General features: G+C 36.7%; 1 protein-coding gene across 1 annotated transcript in view; it reads right to left on the bottom strand.

The window, feature by feature from the left end:
• Phm (Peptidylglycine-alpha-hydroxylating monooxygenase) overlaps nucleotides 1–25,409 on the bottom strand; it is a 285,691-nt gene that overhangs the window by 988 nt on the left and 259,294 nt on the right. Inside the window, exon 10 of the mRNA XM_090406196.1 lies at nucleotides 18,140–18,189. Coding sequence (XP_090262322.1) covers nucleotides 18,140–18,189 — 50 coding nt within the window. The remainder of the gene's footprint in view (nucleotides 1–18,139; nucleotides 18,190–25,409) is intronic.

Genomic DNA, 25,409 nt, shown 5'->3' on the forward strand with positions numbered 1-25,409 from the left:
ACAGCACATCTCTTTTTATATGCCAGCATATCCTCATTATTGTGACTTTCTTTTGCTAGTGTTACTGACATGTTTATTAAGGGTGCAAATTAAACCTATAATAAATTATGTATGTATCGAAATGATAGCATTGGAAGTGTATTGAACCAACATTTATGCACCTCTGTTTTTAAAGTTAGCCTTCAAATCAGCAATAAATTTTGAACTAACAGATATGAGGTGATGTGATATGCAAACTGTACGTGTGTAGCAATGTACAGACAGTAGCATAACATGCATACAGTGGCAGAGAGAAAAAAGTGCATAAATTAGGTTATCTGCATAAATAGTACAGGAATGGTACTTTTTCCTGTAAGATACAAATGATTCTTCTGGAGTTAAGTAAAATCATATGGATTGATAAAACTTTATAATGAATATAAAAAATGCATTGTGTTTCTATATCACCTTCTTAATTGAAGAAATTAATTCTATAATTGAATGATACATTTAACTGTTCATTAATTTAATTTACCTTGGTATTTACAAATTACAATAATACAGTCATAACACAATGACCACAAATTTTGTGCAATAAATTATATATTTTTTCACATAGTATATTAGTTTTCTTTTAAATCGGTGACTTCAAACTTAGCATATTATAAAAGTATGTATAAAGAACATATCAGAATGCATGTGATATGAACATATCAGATTTAACCAGAAGCAATTTGATTAATTTAATAAACTTGTGAAGTCAAATTAAATCTGAACACTCAGGACCTAAGGTCCTATTTGATCTTCAATCTAGATATAAGGAAAAATTCATATATGCCAAACTTATATTTTTATTGTCATACTTAAGATTGAAGATATAACTATTTAATTCTCTATTTCCCTGTATTAAAATAGAATTTACAGTACAGGTTGCATCACATGATTTTTGAATGCTGAGGACATTTTAGATAACTAGAATTCAATAAGTAGGTTTTCTTCTCTTTTTAACCTACTGTCCATATAGAGCACTAACAAGTTATGATGGTTAAACATCCTGCATGTCGAATGAATATAAAAAAAAAAAGGAACAATAGATAAAGTAAATTTTCTTGAAAATTTCAATGTATTTCAAATGACTACCTAAGGAGTCTAACAGCTACTATCCTAGTAGCTGTTAGACATAAGTATCACAACCCAGATTTGCAAACCATTTCTAACAGTGAACATTCAAACATTCACTTACTTGTATTTCACAATTTTGCTGCATAACAGATAATTATTATGCCTTCCATGAAGTATGTCAAGCTTGTAGCAAAGTCCTTTCCAAGTTGACAGCCATTTTTACAGCTTCCTTGAGTTGTTTTTTTATCCTTAAGGTGGATATTAAATTAAGTACAGATTGTCCCAGACAGCTGTGAGATTATGATTATACGATTTAAGAAGTGTCCATTTTCTCCTGTATGACCACAGTAGTTTGCTCTATCTCCAAGGGAGGTTTTTTTTTTGGGAAGGGGAAACAAAATGCATGGATTGTTGCTGGTGTCAAGGGAAATTTTACATTTTGCTCTTTCAAGATATTCACAATCTCATCATATTAGCGATACTGTGGGATTTCATTCCCAACTTTGCAGTGTGTCCTCAGAAGAACTTAACTGTTCATCATCACTCTGAACTTCCTTTCTAGCATACTTTCAATTCAAAAGTGTGGAACTTTCCATTTATTATTATTCAGGAACCTTCACTAAGTCACAAGACTCACAGTAGCAAGCCTATCTTAGATAACACAAAGTATCTTATTTCTTTAAGCTTTCACTGTTCAAATTCTCACCACCCCATCAAGCAACACATTTCATGATCTGACTACCCTTCATGCAAAACGGTCATATCTCATCCTCTTCCACACAACTTCCAAAACTTTTTTTGGAAGTTGTGTGGACAAACTTTATTTGTCCTTGCTCTTCCACAAAGATCTCTCCAGTGTCAATCCTGTAACTACTTCTCAACAGTTTAAATGTCTCAATCATATCACCTCTTCATCTTTGGTTCACCAAATTCTACAATTTTCATGTCCTCAGTCTATCCTCATAACTAAAACTATACACTTCTGATATCATTCTTGCTATCCACCTCTTCACGGTTAATTTATCCCCTTTAAATCCCAGTGACCAGATCAGGGCATTATACAATGAAATCACCACTATATCTCAGCTATTCAACATCCTTCTCAGTATTGCAGCAGTCCTCTGGGTTACCTTCATGATATGTCCCCTAAACTTCAAATTTCTATAAACCATCACCCCCCCCCCCCAAGGTTCCTTTGCTTCCTCTAGTATAGATCCACCAAAAGAGAATGCAGCTTCCCATCAGTGAATCTCAAATTTCAAGACCTCACATTTAGTTCCTGTTGAAATTTCTGGAAAAGAAAACTACAAAAAGATACTAGACAAATAATTGGCTGAATAAAAGTAATTATTTACAAGCCGAGATTTCACTAGCTCAAGCTACCATTATCAGAGGCACTTCAACAATACACACTCAGTGAAAACACAAAACAAAATGACTTAGATAATAAGGACAGCCACATATAGGGATGCTGACAGTTGCACTCTTTGTGGCGATTCCTGTTATCAATAATGACAGATAGATAGGATAGTGCACCAAAATCTATTCAATATCATATTGTCAGTTCTGTTATAGTTACCCAGATTCTGTAGAGCTTATGCCTAGGAACAATCTCTCCAATTTAAACTGTGATTTGGTAAGTAGCCTGGCTATCTTCCATCTGATGAAGTGGTCTTTCTCCAGGGCACGTTGTGAAAGTCCACTTTTTGATTGTCCATTCCAGATATATATTTGCATGTTCTTATTTCCTGACCAAGGTAATTCATCCTGTCTGTCTAAAATACCAAGTTCCACACTGATAAAGAATGCTGTAGAAGGAGAGAGTGTTCTGGTGATCCTTGATTTGTCTCAGGAGAGTAGATACTTTGTTTAAAGATTTGTATATTCTCCTGATTCTGTGATGCTTTAGGAGAGAACCTCGATTTATCTGTTGTACTTTTGATGCAAAGTAAAGATATAGTGTATGTATAGTCTAGTTTGGAAATGATTAATGATTTTTTTTTTTGTTTTGCTTTATCTATTTTGGTGAAAGGATGGGAGTAGAGCCTTGTTCCAGGTGCAGTGTTGATTTGTTGGAAGAATGAAAATGTTTTGAAGATTTCAAATTTCTGGGGTACGATGGTGGTTTGAAGCGGCATATAAATGGCCTGTGTGTGTAGCTTATGGTAAACTGAACACGAGGTACCTATATGCTTCCCTTGTGACTAAGTATTCAAGAATGTTACAGCCCCTTCTTTTTTACTCTTCCACAGTGAAACTAATTCGAGGATGGGTAGTGTTGAGAAAATATAAAAAGTTAAAGAGAGCCTGTGGTAATGCCTGTGGAGTGCTGCCAAACAGCGCCACCTATCACTTCAGGTGGCATTTCTGCTCATGCTTTCCTATGTGAATATGGTTGATTTTGATGTTCTATACCTCCCCTCAAAGTTTGTACGTGGAATTTTAAACCACCCTGTATATATCAACCATACTTTAGGCTTGAGAGGAGGGGGAGGGCAACTAATTGTGCTAATGTCGCATGCTGTCAAATGCCTTTGCAAAATCCAAGAAAATGGTGATATATACACCCTCTTTTTTCGATTTCCAAAAAGAAACCGAACTTTTCGAAAATAGAAGAAACTAGCGGAGCCACCTGTTGAATCTGTTTGTTGTCGAAAGCAGCAACCTTCATTAGTGCTGTATCAACTGTTTATGACATATGTTTCATTAGAAGCCGAGGTATAGTGCCAAGAGTGACAGTGTGTTTTGACGAACGGTCGGAAAATGAGTTTCAAACAGAGAGCTGCGATTGATTTTTGTGTTAAACTTGGTAAAAGTTTTACCAAAATGCTTCAAAAAGCATAAAGTGATGAATGCTTATCCCGTGCTCAAGTTTACGAGTGGTTTAAGTGATTTGAAAATGTTCGTGAGATGCTTGAGGATGACAAAGCCTGGCGGTCCAAAAACTGGACTGAGCAAAGTTAACATCCAAAAAAGTGCATAATTTCATAAAAAAAAACTGAAATCGTCCATGCGATTCATTGAAGATGAATTGGGGATTCCAAAATCAACTGTGCACAATATTTTAACCGAGAATTTGGGCCTTCGTAAATTGAATTCGCAATTTGTTCTCCACAAGTTGACTGACGACCAAAAAATGTATCGAATTGAACACTGCAAGCACCTCATTAAAACCACTCGTAAGGACTCAAACTTCCTTGAAACAATTGCTACTGGTGACGAAACATGGTGTTTTGAGTATGAGCCCAAAACAAAGCACCAGAGTGATGAGTGGAGACCCCCAGAAGAGAGGCTTCCAAAAAAAAGTCTCTTGTAGAAGTCAAAAGTAAAGACAATGCTAATTTGTTTCTACGATTCCTAGTGCATTATTCACAAAGAATTCATTCTGCCTGGCCAAACGGTCAACGGTGAGTTTTATCTCGAAGTTTTGAAGCGATTGATAGTGAGAATTCGTCACGTACAGCATGAATATCGTGATGCAGGCAGCTGGTCACTTTTGCATGATAATGCACCATCTCATCATTCGACCATTGTGAGACAGTTTTTGAGCAAAATCAAGTTTGTGTGTTGGATCACTCACCATATTCACCTGATTTAGCACTCTGTGACTTCTTTCTCTTCCCCCGACTTCATTTTCTGATGAAAGGAAAGCGATACGACACCACTGAAAATGTGGTGTCGTATCGCTTTCCTAACAAGTGGCAGTAACAACGTAACTGCCACTTGTTAGGAAAGCTTGTTACTGCCACTTGAGGGCTCGTAACAAGTGGCAGTAACCACGGCCCTCAACAGTATCCCAAAAACCGATATAAAAAACATTTTAACAAATTAATTGACCATGCCAAATGCTGTATTGAAGCTGAAGGAGAGTATATTGTTTGAATAATTATAATTGGCCTGTGTATTATTTTCTATCTAAAGTTTGGTTTCTTTTTGGACAGAGGGTGTCCAAAAAGTCCTGAAGTCCATGCTGATGTTCAAAGATAACATTACCCTCATCTATTCAATTTTGTATATAGTCTCACTAATTTCTCCAAAATCTTAACTATGCAATAAATCCAAACTGGTCTATTAATGCCTGTATTCCATCACCATTATTGTGCAATGGCATTGTCTTACTCTCTTTCCACTCACTGGGCACTTTCCCTGTAGCTGGACTTTTATTGAATAGCCTGGTCAATGGAGCTGTCAGTTCTTTACCCCATTCTCTTAAAATATGGTGAAACCCCATCTGGTCCCACTTCCAGATTCTCCTCATGCACTTCTAAACCTTGAACCTCCCCATCCCTCCAGTAATAAAGCATGCTTTATCAGGACAAAGTACCCCAAATAAAGTGATCATTGAACAGCTCCAGTATCCTAATGATTTTTCCTTGGATCACTAGCTATTTTCTATTTGCATTCCAGTTTTGTCTACCTTATTATACTAATTATTTTCCTGGCTAGAGTTATAGTTCTCATGCAACTGCTCTACACTTCTCTCTCTTTATACTTTTTCCATAACTGTTTTCATCTGCAGTTCTGTTTGATTTTGTTAGCCATATCCATTTTACACCAAAACATGTTATTCTTTTCCTTAAAGTATGCAACTTGCCATTGCTGTTGGTAAATATTTTTTCACTGGCTCCAATTATGCACTGGCTGGTGATCTTGCTTTTCCAAATCTTCCACCTTTGAAATGTCCAAAAGTTTAAAAGTATTATAATCTAAGAGTGTTATAATTACCTATCTTATGAGTCTACATAAGTTCCATTCTCCTTGACACTTCTGCATGGCTGTTCACCTTCCAAGTGAAGACTATGATATGTTCCTCTGATTCTAGGAACAAATCCAGAACTCTTGACCCCCCCCCCCCCATTCCCTAAGACATTTATCTCTCAAGAATTCCAGAAATTCTCTTCTCTTATTACTATATGCTGTATTTTCTTTCCAATTTATTCTGCTCCTGTAGTTAAAATTTAAACTCACAATAATCACTCAAATTTAGTACTTGCCACATTGAACTGCCTAAGCATCTCCTGCTCTTCATCCAATGTATTGGTCTGTAGCAACATCCCAATAAACAGTTTGTCCTGTTTGTCCCTGTGGAGCATTTGTTTGTGATGGAGGGGACTCCAAGTGATGGTACTAGCTCTTTTAATTATTTCTTTGCTTTTCTTCCCATATTCTTTACTCTACTTCTGAGTCTTTTTCACTATCCTTTCTTTCAAACCACATTACTAGGATCCAATGCCCTGCTGCTGTGCAGTGTGACTCATGGACACTTGAAAAGGGAGATCCTGATACTTTTGCACTATTTTGGCTTCTGGTTCAGCTAGTGAGATTGCCTGCAAAGGTCAACAGTGTTACAGTAAATCTCTCATCTCCCCATGGTTGGTACCAAGGTTTGCTGTGGTGCTGGTATAAGCATCCAGGGTAGCCCTGGCATTCCACTCCTGAATGCAGTCATTGCTTGCTGGTCAGTGGACATCTATGTGTGGCTCTGTGGGTGGTGGGAGCTCTGGTGCCAAACAAAAAAATCCCCTGAGCATGAATTTTTCATTCTCAAAATGTTTTGTGGGCCCTAACAAGGTCCCAACCAAGTAATGATACCTTAGATACAGCATTTGGTAACAAGAGTAAGAAACGAAAGATATGTAATACAGTATAAATGTGCCAGTGTTTCTGATCATCCACAAAACAGGTGAAAAGACAATAGGGAAAACGTCACCCTTCATTATTCAAAATGGCAGAATCTCCCGAAACTTCATCTCCCACCTTTAAGACAATTGCAAACATGCATGCCCACGACGGGATTCAAATCTGCAGCCTGTTGGTTGGAAAACAGGTAGGCTAACCACTTGGCCAAACAGGCTGGCAAAAAAAACCTGTCAGGAGAGAGAGATTTGCAAATATTGCACATTGTCTTCACATGAACCATATTCTCCTACACAGATTCCCATATGAAAAATGAAACAGGCTGACTGGAATACGTTTTCCCATCTTGCAAAATTTAATTCTGATACAGTCATTCAAACAACTATCAATGTAGCAGTAAAGTATGTAACAGACTGTGTTGTCCAGGCAGCAACAGCCTCAATTTCCCCTCTGTCCAAAGCCTTGGTGGATCCAGAGTACCAGGCAGCCAAAAAAAAGAGATCAACACAGAGCATGGGGTATATTTTGTAGACGTCCCACTGTATCAAATTTAATAACTTTTAAGCATGCTCAGGCCAAAGTATGTTATGTGAGACATCATAGTCTAAATTCTCGTGGAAAGGCTTAGACGTTGGCTATACATTTTTTACTAAGTAATTTAAGGAAATTACAACGTCAACTAGGATATACATTAAAATAAATTTTAATATACTTCAATATTTCGGCAACGTCACGTTGCCATTTTCAAGAAACTTAAGAACAAGACGTGCAGGCAGCCACAACAAACAGTAAATGAGGAAAAAGCAGGAAGCTATTATTTCTCCTGATGGTGCCCCCTAGCAGGCAATGTTGGTATTCTTGGGCGATGGGGGCTGAAGGTCTTCTGATGTAGGTTCCCAAATTTGAAGCAGTCTCATGCAGCCAAATTTGTTGAGGTTTGGATTGTTTCTTAGAGCTGAAGCTGATTCCATGAAAAGCCTTTCATATTTGTATTTACTATGGTGTACTATCGTGGCTTTCTTCCACTGTATTCTATGGCAGGTATCCAACGCATGGTCAGCAAGACCAGAGTGGCTGTATTGGTGAAACCGGATGTAGTCCTTGTGTTCTGAAATTCTGATATTGGCTGTCCTGCCTGTTTGGCCAAAGTAGGACAGCTTACAGCTGCAAGGGACATGGTATACACCAGGTAGGTCTGGGGGGGGGGGGGTCTTTAGTAGAGTAGAGCAGATAAGGGATGCCAATTTTTTATATGGTCTATAACAAGAAGTTACGTCATGTTTTTTTTAAGGATTTTTGTAATTTTTTCCCGAGGTGCCTCGGATATAGTGATGGATTTAGAGTAATCCTTGTTGTGAGGGGAGGGGGATTGTGGTTTACTGGTTTCAATATTTTTTGGATTTTTTTGGGGAAGTAGCCATTGGCTGAGAAAGTGTTGAGAATGTGGTTTAGTTCTGATGTTAGGGCATTGTCATTTGAACAGATAAGTTTAGCCCTGTTGTGTAGTATCTTAATGACTCCATATTGTTGTGAGGAGGGGTGATGGGATTGTTGGTGAATGTATCTGCCAGTATGAGTGGGTTTTCTATAGACTGAGAAAACCAAGGTTCCATCAGGCTGGTGGGTGACTAGTGTGTTTAAGAAAGGAAGGCAGTTGTTTTTTTCCTCTTCCAGGGTGGTTTTGATTCTGGGGTGTTGGTTGTTTATGTGTTAGGAAGGAGAGGAGTGCATCGGAGCCATGTGGCCAAATAGTGAACACATCATCAACATAGCAAAGCCAAATGGTTGGTTTTTGTGGGGCAGAGTTTAAGGAGGCTTTCTCTTCAAAAGTCTCCATGTAAAAGTTGGCCAAGGGTGGGAGAGTGGAGAACCCATGGCGGTCCCCTCTATTTGTTTGTAGAATTTTCCTTGCCAAACGAAATAGCCTGAGTTCATTGTGAACTGAAAAAGGGACTGTGATATCGGGAGGAAATTTGGCTTGGATTAGCTCTAAGGATTCTTTGACATTTGTGAATAAGGAGGAGACATCAAAACTGACCATTATGTCTGTGTTTGAGTGTAAAGTTTTCTATGCTGGCTTTGAAGTGGGCTGAGTTTTTTCTGTATGAAGGTGTGTTACCAGTATAGTGCGAGAGAGCTTTGGCCAAATGTTTAGCTAGTTTGTATGTAAAAGTTGGCCAAGGGTGGGAGAGTGGAGAACCCATGGCGGTCCCCTCTATTTGTTTGTAGAATTTTCCTTGCCAAACGAAATAGCCTGAGTTCATTGTGAACTGAAAAAGGGACTGTGATATCGGGAGGAAATTTGGCTTGGATTAGCTCTAAGGATTCTTTGACATTTGTGAATAAGGAGGAGACATCAAAACTGACCATTATGTCTGTGTTTGAGTGTAAAGTTTTCTATGCTGGCTTTGAAGTGGGCTGAGTTTTTTCTGTATGAAGGTGTGTTACCAGTATAGTGCGAGAGAGCTTTGGCCAAATGTTTAGCTAGTTTGTATGTAAAAGTTGGCCAAGGGTGGGAGAGTGGAGAACCCATGGCGGTCCCCTCTATTTGTTTGTAGAATTTTCCTTGCCAAACGAAATAGCCTGAGTTCATTGTGAACTAAAAAAGGGACTGTGATATCGGGAGGAAATTTGGCTTGGATTAGCTCTAAGGATTCTTTGACATTTGTGAATAAGGAGGAGACATCAAAACTGACCATTATGTCTGTGTTTGAGTGTAAAGTTTTCTATGCTGGCTTTGAAGTGGGCTGAGTTTTTTCTGTATGAAGGTGTGTTACCAGTATAGTGCGAGAGAGCTTTGGCCAAATGTTTAGCTAGTTTGTATGTGGGGGAATCAATGGCATCCACTATGGGACGTAATGGTACATTTTCCTTGTGAATTTTTGGGAGTCCATAGATACAGGGGAGGGGGGAGTATGGAGTTATATGGTTTTAATTTGTTAGTGATTTCCACAGGCCAAGAAGTGACCTTCTTAAGGAGCCTGTGGAGTTTTCTAATTTGTGAGTTGGTGGGATTGTACTCTATAGGGAGGTAAGTAGCCCGATCTAACAATAAAGCTTTCAGCTTACCTGTGTAATCCTTTTGGTTAAGCAATACTGTGCCGTTCCCTTTATCAGCTTTAGTGATTATTATTTCTTGTTTTTCTTTAATTCTAGTAGAGATTTAATTTCCTTACTGGGCATGTTGGCCTTTGGTGGTTTTGCTTTGGTCAGAACACAAGCTACATCCAGTCGAATATCGTTGGCGACGTGGTTTGGAAGGTGTCGTATCCCGCATTCAATTCTTATCATAATATCTTCAGCAGGTATTCTTCTGGGCGCGATGGCGAAGCTGTGGCCATGTGCGAGGGCGTCGAGTGCTTCGGGTTTTACATTAAACGATGAAAGGTTGACTACCGTTTCGGTAGTCTTCTCAGGGCCGGTTTGCTGTTTGCTTGCAGGAGGAAAAACCCCACATAAACTGTGGTTTATGTGGGGTTTTAATAAACTATTACAGTTGTCTGAGACTATTACATTCATTTTTTTTTTAAATACATTGATCTATTTAAAATAACTGTGGCACTGCCTTTATCGGCTCTAGTAATTATCATGTCTGGATTTAATTTTAGTGATTTCACTGCTGCTAATTCAGATTTTGTTAGGTTGCTAGTTATTGTTTTCTTATAATTTAAAATGTTTGAGGTTTCCAAACATATTTTATCTGCTGTGGTGGTTGGGAGAAATCTTATGCTTCTTTCAATATGGCAAATAAAATCAAGTTTGTTAATTCTCAGGAAATTAAAATTATTATTTCTAACATGGTTGTAGAGTCCATAATTTGTCTAAAATGAATGCTAGTGTAAGAAAAATAATAGCATGAATGGTGCATACAATGAAGAGTTAGATATAATGAGAGCGATAGCTTGCTTATGTCTTTCATAGGATGAAGCAGAGAGAATTTTGTATGGAGATTCCATTCTTAGAGGAGTGCTTTGTGAGTGAATGATGAAATCATGTTTCCCAGGTGTGCAAAGATTAATGTCCTTATTGATGCTATTAGGATACAGAGAAAGAATTGATTTTTTTAGCAGTATAAATGATCTGAAAGGAGAAAAGTATGATATGAGAGAAGACATAAAAGAGTCACTGACTTGTATCAAAAGAGAAGAGTAAGAGAGAAAGATAGTCTGTTGCCATGATATGACAGGCAAGTTGCACAAAAGGGACATAATTGCAAATGACTTGATGTGTAGGAGGAATGGAGTTCAGTTTCTGGATGTGTGGAGTAAGTTTGGTGGCTGAAAAGACTTATATAAGGCAGATAGTTTGCACTTGAATGGATATGGTGTTAGGAGCGTAGAAAAAAGTGCTGCTGACTGTAGTAGGATTGAATGTGCAAAATCAGGAAAACTAGAGTTGTTAGGGAGAAAGCAGGTGCATGCAAGCACCAATAAAGCAAACTGGTGTGTGATGGGAGAAAAAAAAAAAGCTAACTTTAGTTCCCTGAGGTAGTAAATAAGAATGGGATTGTGGGTACAAAGCATTAGGTTATTATGGGTATGAGGATTATATTATTTATGTATACTAAAAGACCTGAGCTTTGCAGATGATATAGTCCTCATTGACTCCAACATTACAGATGCCCAAAACCACTTCAACAGCCTTAGGAGAACCACAGAAATATTTGGACTAAAAATAAACTCCCAAAAAATTGGATCCTTGGATCGCACATCTCAGATTCCTTAACAGACATTAAAACAAGAAGAAAGCACTGCAGTTCCACAGAAGCCTTAATAAAGTATGGATGTCGAGCCTCATCTCAAAGGAGACGAAGATTCATCTTTACAAGTACACCAGCCAGTCTATCTTTCTGTGTGGGTACCAGACCTAAACATCTCAACAAAAGCAGCGACCAATATTATAAATAACTTTGGAACTACTTGCCTAAGAAATATCCTGGATTACTCCTGGTAAGACCACATTCCCAACTCTACTATATTATTAGATGAAATCCAGCAAGATCCTCTAGTCAGCACTGTTCAAAGAAACCAAATAAAATGGCTCAGCCGCCAACTTAGACATCCACCCTCTGTACCCTTTGATGCTCTGGTCCTATACACCCCCTACAGATGGAAAAAGAGGCAGATCCTGAACTCCATATTGGAAATACACCAGCAATATTCTCCCTGTTCCCCCCCCCCCATCAATTAGCATATGACAGAGAAGCCTGCTGATTTTCCTTAACGTCATAACAACCACCAAGTCCTGTCTTAATGTACACAGACTACTTATTTGTTTTGATTGGCTTCCCTATTTATAATTGTAAAATTATAAATAAATGATGTGATGATGATACTAAATTCCAGAAGTATTAGAAACAAGGATGAGGAATTTTTGGCATTGGTTAGTTCCTGTTACTGGTCATTCTCACACTCGCTCGCCTCATGAGTGCCACCCTAACTGCCTAAGTTTTCCTGAATTTATGCTTCACAATAGAAAATGAAGGTTATAGTATTTTTAGGGCATACAGATCAAATAGGATTGGGAGAGAGAGCAAGAGAGATAATATAACTGATACTGTTAGATGAGTTGCAGCCTAGAAGGGTGGAAGTATAACATAAGGTCAATAAGATGGAAAGCAGCACATTGGAGGCCATATGGATACAGAGTAACAGGACAAAGTACGAGGGTGGTCTGAAAAGTTCTTGGCCTTGACCATAGATGGCAACACTATCAGCAAGATTTTTTTTTCTAAGTTGGTACATCTGTCTTAAGCATCCATGTGAAATTGCAAGTCATTCTATCAAGTAGTTTGTTTTATACAGCTGTCTGAGTCAAAAGTGTTGTCCGTATCCCTTGAAATGGATAAAATTGAGTATCATGCAATTATAAAATTCTTTGTGAAAGAAGGTTTAACGTCAAAAGAAATTCATTCGAAGTTCATAAAAAGTTTATGTGCACTCTTCTCCTTTGTTTTCAACAATTAAGAAATGGGCTGTCGAGTTTAAACATGGCCATACTAGCCTTGAAAATGATCCATTTGAAAGACGTCCAAAAAAGTGTAACAACACCAGAAATCATTGATCAAGTGCACGATAATGTATTGCATGACAGCACGTCAAAGTGCATGAAATTGCTGAGACTATAGGCATTTCAAAAGAATGTGTAGGATATATTTTGCATGAAGAATTGCAAATGGAAAAGCTTTGCCCAAGATGAGTGCAGCACTTGCTCACAGCAGATCAGAAATGCACTCACATGAAAATCTCTGAACAGTGCTTGGAGCATTTTAACAAGAATAAAACCGATTTTGTGCATAGATTTATTACTATGGATGAGACTTTGATTCACCATTACACACCAGAATCCAAACAGCAGTCAAAACAGTGGACAGAAGCCGGTTGTTCAGCACCAAAGAAGACAAAGTCGGTTCCATCAGCAGGAAAGGTCATGGCATTGGTGTTTTCGGATGCTAAAAGCATTTTGTTTATTAATTATCTTGAAAAGGGTAAAACAATAACCGATGAATATTATTCCAATCTTTTAAACAGAAGATGAAAAAATTCTTGAGAAAAGACCCAGTTTGCAGAAGAAAAAATCATCTTTCATCAGGACAATGCACCTGCCCACAAAGGCGTTTTGGCAATGGGAAAACTAAGGGATCTGCACTATGAAATTGTTGGAATATCCACCCTATTCCCCACATTTGGCTCCCTCTGACTTCTGTCTCTTCCCAAAACTAAAATTCTTCCTTGCTGGTCAGCATTTTTCTTCGAATCAAGAGGTGATTGCAGCTGTAGAGTGGTATTTTGCAGATCTTACTGAGAACCACTACAGGGGCAGGATAATGGCACTAGAACATCGCTGGAATAAATGTATTAGTCTTAAGGGAGATTATGTCGAAAAATAAAAATAATTTTGAAATTATAAATTCATTTTTTCCTTGTTGGGCCGAGAACTATTCACACCACCCTCGTATTTGGTTGGCTGCTGCTATAGGCCAGGAAATGCAAAGAATGATGTGGGTGATATGTATCAGCAAATAAACTGAATAAGTGGAAGGCAAATAATTATTATGGGTGACTTTAATTATGGTGATATAAACCGGAAGGAGGGAAGGTTATTTTTGCAGAAGGAAATGGAATTTATTCAGCTTTCTTAGGAACAATTACCTAACATGGCATGTAATTGAAGGTACTAGTAGGGAGATCAAGAATACTGGACTTTGTGACTATGTCTGAAGATTTGTATATAATCTAAAATGGATATATTGCTGCCAATCAGCAAGAGCAATCATTCAGTTTTGACCTGGGAAGTGGCTATACCTATGAATTTTTTTTTAGTAAAGAAGAGTTTCAGTGGAATTACAGACCTGTAAACTACAGGAAACTCAGAAAATTGCTTAGAATGGTATAGTGGGGGGATATACCTTAGGGAAAAGATGTTAGTAGTGTATGGGAAGTGACGAAGTGATGTTTTGAAGGTACAGGTAGCTGACTGCTTACCAAGAGTTAAGAGAATTAACAAATTAGGAATTAAATGAATGAGTTGCAACATTAAGCAGGAGTTAAAAAGAAAGAGAAGCATGTGGAAGAGATTCAAAGAGAAAGGTGACCAGAAAGCCCATGATCAGTATAAATCACAGGCCAGAAGAGTGGTATGTTAAATAAGGCAAAATCAGAGTACGAGAGGAGATTAGCTGAGTGAGTTGAGAGTAATCCAAAAGAGTTTTTTCAATATGGAGCAAGTAAAAGGACGAATGACCATACTAGAATAATTTTGATGAATCCAGATGGTAGGGAGGTGACCAAAACAGATAAAATAGTTGAATTATTGAATGATCATTTTGCAAAAGTGTATCATCCAGATGTAGATATTACTGTAATAGATATGACAATGGTTAATGTGGACCTAGGGGTAGAAGGAGTTGAGGTACATAGGATATTACAGAATCTGGATGTGAATACTGCTATGGGTTTGGACAGGCTATCTGCTCTTGCATTATGAGGATGTGCTAGGTAATTGGTAATGCCTTTGACTAGATTGTTTATTCTGAGTATCAGCTTGGATAGAGATCCAAGCGAATGGAAAGAGGCAAAAATAGTACCACTGTATAAAGGAGGTTCCAAGGCAGAAGGAGCAAATTATTGATCAATTAGGTTTGAAGAGCGATGGTTAAGGGATTGGAGAAGTTAGTTAGAGACAAAATTCAGGAATGGGATACTGTATGGGGTGATAAGATGGCTTTGTGAAGGGTAGGTCATACTTCAGTAATTTACTCACTTTTTTATAATAAACAATGAATAAACAGAAGAATTGAGCAAAGGTAATGGCTACACATGGTGACAGTTTGGAACCTCACAAAGGCATTTAGCAGAATACTACAAGGAATTCTTATATATCGATTACAGCATATGGTTACAGACATGAAGCTGGTGATGTGGATAAGAAGGCAGAGTTGTTGGTGAGATACCAGACTGTAGTTTAATCAGGAGCAATGACTATGTCTAAAGATTTGTATATGATCCAAAATGGATATATATTGCTGCCAATCAGCAAGAGCAATCATTCAGTTTTGACCTGGGAAGTGGCTATGCATATGAATTTTTTTTTTTAATAAAGAAGAGTTTCGTCACCTATCATAAAACAAGCAGATTACTAAAACAAGACCTACCCTCACAAACTCATGCTGACTATCAAAGAGAATCCTATGTTCATCAACCCACTCCTGTATTATATTTCTAACTAATTTTTCCAAACACTTTGATCACATCTGCAGATATATAGACCAGTCTATAATTGGAAACTTCTGCTCTCGAACCATGCTTGTGGAGAGGTATTATTTTGCCTTCTTTCCACTTCTTAGGAACCTGACCTACTGCAAGACTCTCTATTTAAATAACCAGGACAAGGGTGGTGTCTAACTGCAGATTAGCTGTCTGATGTTGCACATTCTTTAAAAATACGTGGTGATATGTCATCCATTCCCACAGCCTTATTAACATCCAACCCAAGCAACACTTGATACACCTCCGATTCTTTCACCTTCAGTTATCCTAATTCTTGCCTTTCTTCATGTTGCATAGCATCATTCACACTACTATGATATACACTGATGAAGTGTTCATTAAATAATTTCACTATATCATTTACTATGGTTATTTTTCTACCATAGCTATCCACCAGCATCAACCTGCCATAATTATTTTTCCTCTTGCTTGCAACATAGAAATATTCATAAAAAAATTCTTTTGGATTAACATTGACCTGACTGGCCAATCCTCTTTCATATTCTACTTTTTCTTTTTTAACCATACTTGTCACTTTTCTGGCTTGCACTTTATATTCTTCATGCATCTTCTCACTGCAAACTGTCTTGTACTTCCTCCATAACTTCTTTCGTAACACTGCTTGCTTGATTTTACCATTCATCCAGCTAACTCCTACTCTATTTATTCGCTTAACTTTTGGTATGCAGTTATGCATTGTGTGTGTTAGATACTTCTTGATGTTTTTCAAGATAAATTTGTGCAGAACAACTAATCTGTCCATAATAACATAAGACCAGGGGATTCTGTAAAGTCTAAATTTTGCAAAGGCTTTCTATAGATTGCCAAAACTGGAACAGATGGGATTAGACAGTAAATGAGTGCATTAGATTGGAAATTAGCTGTCTGATAGGTTCAGGTTGTGTATGTGGGAGTGCTATCCCAGAAGAGGAAGGTCACTAGTGGTGTTCCCCAGGAGTGTTTTGAGGCCATTCTTATTTAATTTGTATGTAAATAAAATTGGAAAGGATTTAAATTGTGATATTCAGTTTTTTGCAGGTGATACAAATTAGGGGATAGTTATGAGAAGTAGAGCATATGTTGTAGCTTTGCACGAGGAGGTAAATAGACTGTCTGAATGGGCAAGTGTGTGAGGATATCAGTTTAATGTAGCAAAGTGTAAGGTTTTAAAATTTGGAAAGTAAAGATGGGATACAGAGTATTGGGTAATGGAGAAGATGGAAGATTTGGAGGTGATTGGAGGAGGATAGGGACTTGAAATTTTGTGGATATTTTGCTAAAATTGCGAGGATAACAGCAGATTATGGGAATGATGCAAGCAATACTGACATGTAGAAGGAAGGATGTTTTCATTCCATTGTACAAGACTGATCAAGCTGCAAATGGATTAATAATGTCCACAGATTTGGTCACCTGGTTTTCAAAAGGATGATGAATTATTGAAGACAGTTCAGAGACAATTGACTAAGTCAGTTTCTGTTTTCTATAATGTGGAGTATGAGGACAGATTGAGAGAATGCAAGTTGCAGAGCCTAGTGGATAGGAGGAGCAGGGACATGATTGAGAGATAAGTTGGGTGGATGAGATTTTTCATAGAATGTCTGGAAACAGTGGGAAAACAAGAGGCCATCCTTGGAACTGTATAAGAAGGGTTGAACAAGGGAATGAGGAATAGATTTTTTGCATGGAGAGTAGAGTGGATGCAGAGACAGTGAATGCATTTAAGTCAAGGTATGATGAGTTGTACATGTGATGCGATAAGTCTTAATTCCATGTAAGTCTGATGATAATAATTTCCTGTTGCTGATGTAAGACTGGTGTTCTTGTATTCTCTTTTCCACTGACCATCCAGTTTGTCTGGAGTAAGAACAGTGACAGTAACAAAGAACTTTGGTAGATGCTAGGAAGAGCCAGAGGGAATGGTTAGAAGATAGAAATCATGATAATTTGTTGAAAGGAATAAATGTAGCCATTAAATTGTATTTCTTAAGAATTCTGCAGTCAAAATAGTTCATTAGGTTACCTGGATATTAAAGAACATACTAACAATCAGAGGAAAGAGTACAGAGCTGATTGCCTGTCCCTTGGGGGATGTGTAAACAGTGAAGAGAATCCAGAGGCACCAAGGCAGAATGGAATGGTCCTCGTGAGGAAAGATTAAATGTTTGCGGGATACTGTACTGACAGATTTGGAATGTAATGAACATTTAAGTTTTTAAAGGTATTTTACAGGATTGATGCAGAATAAATTTTTCATGCATGACAGGAAGGGGGGGGACACAAGGACTGAATTCTTTGTTTGGAGAAGGAGTTGGCAGGATCAGTTGTAAGTGTATTTTTGTTAATAATTTGAAGAATATCTTCTTTAAGAATTAGTGGGAAAAAAAAAATTATGAAATATTGTAAGCCAGTTGCACTGTAGTACTATGGGTGGACTGAGGATTCCACATTTTTATTTTTACTCCCCCACTAATTCTTAATGTAGTACAAAGTTAAAAGAAATAAAATAATCTCTGGAAAAATATTAACATTTCCTAATTATATCTATCCATTGTGTCTTTTGCCCTTCTGTATTTATAGCTTGAACATTGTTTACCTTCTATGATATGAAACACATTAAAAGATTTACATACCCAACAATAGTTGCCTGATTTCTGAAGTTATACATTGTGCAACGAGCAGCCTAGAAATAGATAAGATGTTACTTGTGACATAAAATAGGAAAAATAATACTTAAGTAATGTCATGCTAATAAAATTTATCTGATAACTTGCATAAAGTTTCCAATGATCAGAGTACCTCAACATTACTTAAATTACTTTTAACACATTCCCAACAAATTGTGCATCTTGAAGTCGCATCACACTCACATCCACTACAATTTTCCACCAAATTAATCAGTTATCTGTCATGACTCCAATGTTGTAGAAATCTTATATTTTGACTTCTAAGGCACTTCTTACTGCATCAATATCCATCTGGATCTTGGTCTTCCTTTTAAACCACTTTTTTCCAGCCATCCTGACAAAAAAGAAAAAAAAAAGGAAAGAAAATACCTTGTTTTGCTCATCTTTCCATTCTATTTAAGTAACCATACCCCGAGAATAGCTGTATCGCACATTCCTGAATGCTAGTAATGACAAGTTATTTTCTAACATAATTTTTTAAATGATTCTGTCACTGCTGTCATTGATACCATCTGATCATTCCTTATGCGACCTAAATGCAAAAGTGGGCTCAGAAAAATTCTCATTTTGCATGGGAAACCAAGGGCTTGGAATCAGAAATGAAAGAGGTGAAAGATTAATTCAATTCTGTGAAACCAATGACCTAATAATTGCCAACACACTGTTTAAACATCCTCCCAGAAGACTATATACCTGGACAAGCCCTGGGGACATCTATAGAAACCAAATTGACTATATAATAATAATAATTATTATTATTATATAATAATAATAATAATAATAATAATAAACAAAATGCAATAACACAAACAAAAACATATCCTGGAACAGACATAGTATTGGACCACAACCCAGTGATTGCAAAAATCAAAATAAAACTTAAGATACCAAGCCAACCATTCATAAGAGAAACTTATAATTCTGACTCACTTAACAACCAAGAAGTTAAAGACTGCTTTATAAAAGAATTCACAAAATCCCTTAACAAGTCTGACACCACAACTCGCACAGAAAATAGAATGGCAATTGATGAAATTAACATGAACTGGCAAACATTCAAGAATAGCATCAATGAAGCAGCCAAAAATACACTCCCACAATTAAAAAAGAAAAGGAATAAACCTTGGATGAATGAAAAAATACTGATGTTGATGGAACAAAGAAAAAAGTTAAAGAACAAACCTGAATATAAAAGCATGAATAAAGAAATAAAAAAAGAATGCAGGAAAGCCAAAGAGGAATGGATTAAATATAAATGTATAGATATAGAAAACCTTGATAGAAAACACAGAAGCAGAGAAATGCATGAAAAGATCAGAGAAATGACAAGCAGGACAAATACAGCAAACCATGCAAGTGTCATTAGAGACTCAAGAGACATATTCTAATGGATAAAAAAGAAATCATGGAAAGATGGATTGAATACACAAGGAAATTATATGAACAACAAAGAAATTATATTCCTGAACAGACTGATTTAGAAGGACCATCCATTTTACTCTGTGAAGTTGAAAATGCCGTCAGTAAACTAAAACCACAAAGCTACAGGAATAGATAACATCTTGGCAGAATGGTTGAGGGCTCTCGATGAAGGAGGACTGAAATTTCTAACAAAATTATGCAATAAAATATACGAGACTGAATTTCTACCCAAAGATATTAATCACTCAATTTTCGTTCCAATTCCCAAAAAAACAAAAGCTACAAGATGTGAAGAGTTTAGGACAATCAGTCGCATCAGTCAAGTATCAAAAGTCCTCCTATATATTATTCTTGAAAGAAATAAAAGAAAAATAAACATAGAAATAAATGATACACAAAGCGGCTTCAAGGAAAATGTAGATACAAGAGAAGGTAGTTTCAACGTCAAAACCATCAAAGAAAGGATATCTAGAAAAACAAAAAGATGTGTACCTCTGCTTCCTAGAGTACAAAAAGGCATTCAATGTCCAACAAGAACAATTAATTGAAATCCTTCCAAAAATAGGCATGGATGGAAAAGACATTAGGCTATTAACTAATCTTTACTGGGAACAGACTGCATCTTTGAGAATAAATAGACCTCAGAAGAATTCCCAGTTCAGAAAGGTGTGAGACAAGGCTGTGTCTTTTCTCCGATTCTCTTTAACCTATACACAGAAGAAATATTTAATAAAATTAGTAACCTCAAAGGAATCACTGTAGGGGGAAGAAATATTAATAACCTAAGATATGCAGATGACATGGTTCTTCTAGCTGAAAACAAATGTGACCTCAAAACTCTTATAGATGAAACCCTCAAGTATAGCGAACAGTATGGTCTCAGTTTCAACTTTAAAAAGACAAAAATCATGATAATTTCAAGAGAAAAGAAAATACCAAAAATATGCATCGATATAAAATGAAATAAATTAGAACAGGTGCAAAAATACATATGCCTCAGACACTTGATCACAGAGAATGGCAGGACAGAAAATGAAATTAGAAAAAGGATTGAAATCGCAAGGTCAACTTTCAACAGTATGAAAAATCTACTAACACCTAGAGAATTAAATCTGAAAACAAGACTAAGAATCTCCAAATGCTACATATGGTCTACATTATTATATGGAGTAGAGACATGGACACTCTCCAATCTGAGTGTGAAAAAACTGGAAGCCTTTGAAATGTGGATGCTACGAAGAATTATGAGAATATCATGGAAAGAAAAAAAGACAAATGAAGAGGTACTAGAGATGGAAGGTGTCAATAGGAGCCTGATGAAAGAAATTAAAAAGAGAAAAGTCAGATATTTTGGACATATTCTGAGACATAACTGCCTACAAAGGACACTTCTTGAAGGAACTGTTGAGGGAAAGAGGAAGACAAAGACTGGGGTGGATGAAAAATATAGAAGACTGGACCTATCTCTCATATGAGGAATGCAGCAGAGAGGTGCAGAATAGGACATGGTGGAGACACATAGTAGTCAATCTCCTGGAGGGAGAAGACACCTGACAGGACAGGATCACTCCTTAAATATTTTTCTTAAAACTCTTATCTATGGTTTCTAATCTGTGATCAAGTGTTTTAATTCTAACCAAACTCTCAGATCCATAAGTCAACTGTTTCAACACTGTCCTGTATATAGTGTTGAAACAGTTTAGTGTTTTTACCCATATACATTTATTCAGTTGCCTTCCTAACATACTAGCTTTGCTAATTCTGTCATCTATTTCCACATCTATGCCATCTTCACTAAAAATTGAATTGTGGTTAAATCTTCTTCTTATGGTGAATTTTCTATCGAAGGTCAGTGACCATCTTGGTGAACAAACTACATTCTTGCATTGATCTAAGCAGTTGTATGCTGCTCTTTTCTGTCAAACCGAGATATTCTTTTTCTTCCTCTGGCTCCTTTGCCATCGATTCTTCCTGCCAAAATGATTTGTAGAAGCTGATTCCATTTCTTGATTGTTTGTATGAGATCTCTGGCTTTGCCAATGGATTTTAAGACTCATTGGTTATTTTTTCTGCCCATGATATCTTTAGCATTTGTCTATACAGCCACATCTCAAAGGCTTCAATTTTCTTCATGATTGCTGCCTTCAATGTCCATGTGTCAACTCCATAGAGCAAAATGGACCAGATGTAACATTTCAGCATTCTGCATCTGACTTCTATGTTTAGATATTTATTGCAGAATAATGTTCTCGTTTTCATGAAAGACTGCCACTCAACTTCAATCCTTGTCTTTATATCTATTTCAGGATTACACCTTTCATTAAGCGAGCAACCAAGATATTTATACCGTGATACTTGATTGATAGTTTTCCCATTGAGTTTCAGTTTCATTGATGAGGTTGGATGTTTGCTGATGACCATGTATTTCATCTTGTTGATATTTATATTTACTCGTATATATGTGCTTAAATAGATGAAGAAATATTTTACTTGTTCTATAAGTTCTCAATTGTAGTTAGTGTTTACAATGTTCCTGCCTATTTTCATAGTCTGTCTATTTATTGCTGATTTTCATACCAAGTTTATTACAGCAATTATTCAATTTAGTTAGGGAATCCTGTAGACTTGTACTGTATTTTTTAGAAGTATGACATCTGCATAAAGAGCTGAGATTAGCATCTATTTTGATACCAGATTTAATGCCACTTTCCTTCATAAAGTGAACAATGTAGATGATGAATAACAGTGGAGATAATATACACTTTTATCTCACAACTGATTTAATATTAAACCATCTTCCTGCACCTCCTTCAATTCACTGACTTACAACTCAAATAGAGATCATGTATTACATAATAAATACATATGCCAAAAAAACATGTTTAATCCTTTATGCAAGTGTCAGCAAACAAAGTTTGCATGTGACATATCTTCATGACTGGGCTACTTGTATGGAGAGACTGATAACTTCACATTAGTTGCTTTAGTATTCCATAATGCAAAGCACACTTCCTTTTGGAAGTGCCCAATGCTATACCGCTCATATAATGTCCAAACTTAGAAGCCTGCATTAAGTCTGAAGGAGGGAGATACATAGAATATTCACAGATCACAATAACTAGTATACCTTGCCTTGCATGTATTTAATGTTGGAGCACTCACTACCCACTCTGACAATGCATTCCACTTGTTCACTACCTACCAAGCAAAAATTATATTTTTTACCTCTTTACTCACATGATCTTTGTACAGTTTGCAGGGATGAGTTTGTTCTTGCATTACCCATTATCCTATGCAACAATTCCCCTGTACTATTTGGTAGGCTCCTTTTACCAGCTTATAAGTCTTTATCATATTACCCCTCCTTTACCTATCTGTCAAGCTCTGAAGACCAGATTCTCTCAATTTGACCTCATACTCAATATTCCAAAGTCCTGAGACAGTTATTTGCCTCTGCACGCTCTCTCCGTATGTTTCCTTATTACCAGTACAGCCAAGTGAGAGATCTGTACACAGAAGTTCAAATGAGGCCTAATTACACCTTATAGAGTGGAACTATTACCTCCTTATCCATATGTGTCAGCATTCTCTGCATTATAGCAGCAATATTTTGGGTAAACCTTACAGCTTTCACAATGTGTCCCCTTAACTGCAGTTCCCTATCTACCAAGATCCCTTACTTATGCCACCTTCTGAAGCAAAGTTCCTCCAATGTGGTAAACTTCATTCTGTCTTCCCTGGCCAAACTGCATAACTTTACACTTAGTAATGACATCCCCCATTCTTCAGCCCAAAGCACCTACCTATTCAAATGCTCTTGTAACAACAACACATCAGAACTTCCTGACATTGCTCTTCCTAATTTAGCATTATCAACAAGCACTCCCCATGTCAAAAACACATGATCACTTTCACCATTTTGCTCAACTTTAAGTTCTTTTAAAACTTTCTTACATATTGTTATTTTCAATGTGATATTCATTTTCATCCTCCTTAAAACTAAGTGATGACTAATTTCAAACCCTCTGCATACTATTATATCCTGAACCAACAGGAAGATATCACTATCAACAATATCATAGTCCAAGAGGCTTTTCTTTTTTTTGTGTCTTCTCTCCAAATGAACTTATGCACTAGTCATTACTAACACCATGTTAGTAATGACTAGCCTGTATCTGAGCAGAAATTTAGCTGGTACTTACCATCACTATTAGTCTTGCCAAAATTTTTCTATATGCCTGGTAGCATTCATTTCCTACTCTGATATTTAGATTTCCAACAAGGATTACCTTTTCCATTTTCTTTATGTCAGCTGCCTGGTCTAATAACTCTAAAATTTCAATCACTTCTTCCTTAGGAGAATCTTCTGTAGGCCATAGGCCCATACTACACCATTAAGTTTATTTTATTACTATCTTCCTATCAACGATTTTCTTCAAATTAATCTTATTTGTCAGGTGTCTCATATCATCTAACAAGACATTACTGACTGCATCAATTGACTTATATCTTAGTCTTTTTAAATGAACTTTTCAGTCTTGACATCTTTTGGAAAGCTTTTTTCTCTATATTTCCACTCTTCTCTCCCTCTCCATCCTATTTAGGTGACCTTATCACTCCTTTGATTAGCTCTACTCACACATTCTAGTGACATGCTAACTATCAAATTTTTTAACATCTTCATTTTTAATATGATCCTGCCATTGATGCCATCTGTTCATTTCCCCGAGTTGTCTCATTGCTAAGTTAAAATTGGTTTGAATACCGTCTTGTATACAGCTAGTTCGGTGTGTTGAATAATTTCTCTGTTATTTCAAATAAATTTATTCAACTGGCTTATCATCATACCAGTTTTGCTTACTCTATTATCTATTTCTATATTTATTATCATATGGGTATCTTTCCCTAGAGTCAGAAGATTCGTTGCAGGAGACCTATTATTCACGCAGTACCTATCAAACTCATTCATTGACAAAACACTCACAACCACCTCTGGCTTTTAATTGGTCATCTTTACAATAGCTGAAAAATGCAGTTGTTTTCCAAGTTTTTACCTATTTTCATAGTTTATCTTTTTTGTTGCTAATTTTCATAACAATTATTCAATTTAGTTAAAGAATCCCAAAACTCATAGTAGATTTATTTTATGATGATTTATTAATAGATGAATAATTGAGATGATAATGTTCACCTCTTACACATGATTTTGTATTAAACCATCTTCAAATTCCAACAGCTGACATAAGCTATATATATATATATATATATATATATAGAAAGTATTTTACCTTGGGTATAATAAATGTTAAAGATACCAAGCTATTTTAAACCTGGTTTTACTCCATTTCCCAAGTAAGCAAACAGACAATTAAGTCTAGTTTGCGCCTGCACATAATGCAAGTCTAGCTGACCCTGCAGGTAGTGCAAGACCAAGTAACTCATGGTAAAAGTAGAATAAGCTCTAATCACTAATCTTAATATTTACCCATAATGCAAAGCACATCTCCTGGAGGGGATGTATGATGCTTTGTATTAAAGGCAAGGGGCCACTACCCAGACTGGTTTCGAACCTTTATTGAGGTCTCATCAGTGGGAGCCAGGCTAGAAATACCAAGATTTTAGTAATACAGAGCTTAATAAGAATTTTGATGAAACCTCAATAAAGGTTGAAACCGGTCTGGGTAGTGGCCCCTTACCTTTAATACAAAGCATCATACATCTCCTCCAGGAGATGTGCTTTGCATTATGGGTAAATATAAAGATTAGCAATCAGAGCTTATTCTACTTTTACCAT

Source organism: Typopeltis vanoorti, chromosome 16 (assembly GCF_054136105.1).
Source record: "Typopeltis vanoorti isolate ZY-2024b chromosome 16, IOZ_Tvanoo_1.0, whole genome shotgun sequence".
NCBI lineage: Eukaryota > Metazoa > Arthropoda > Arachnida > Uropygi > Thelyphonidae > Typopeltis > Typopeltis vanoorti.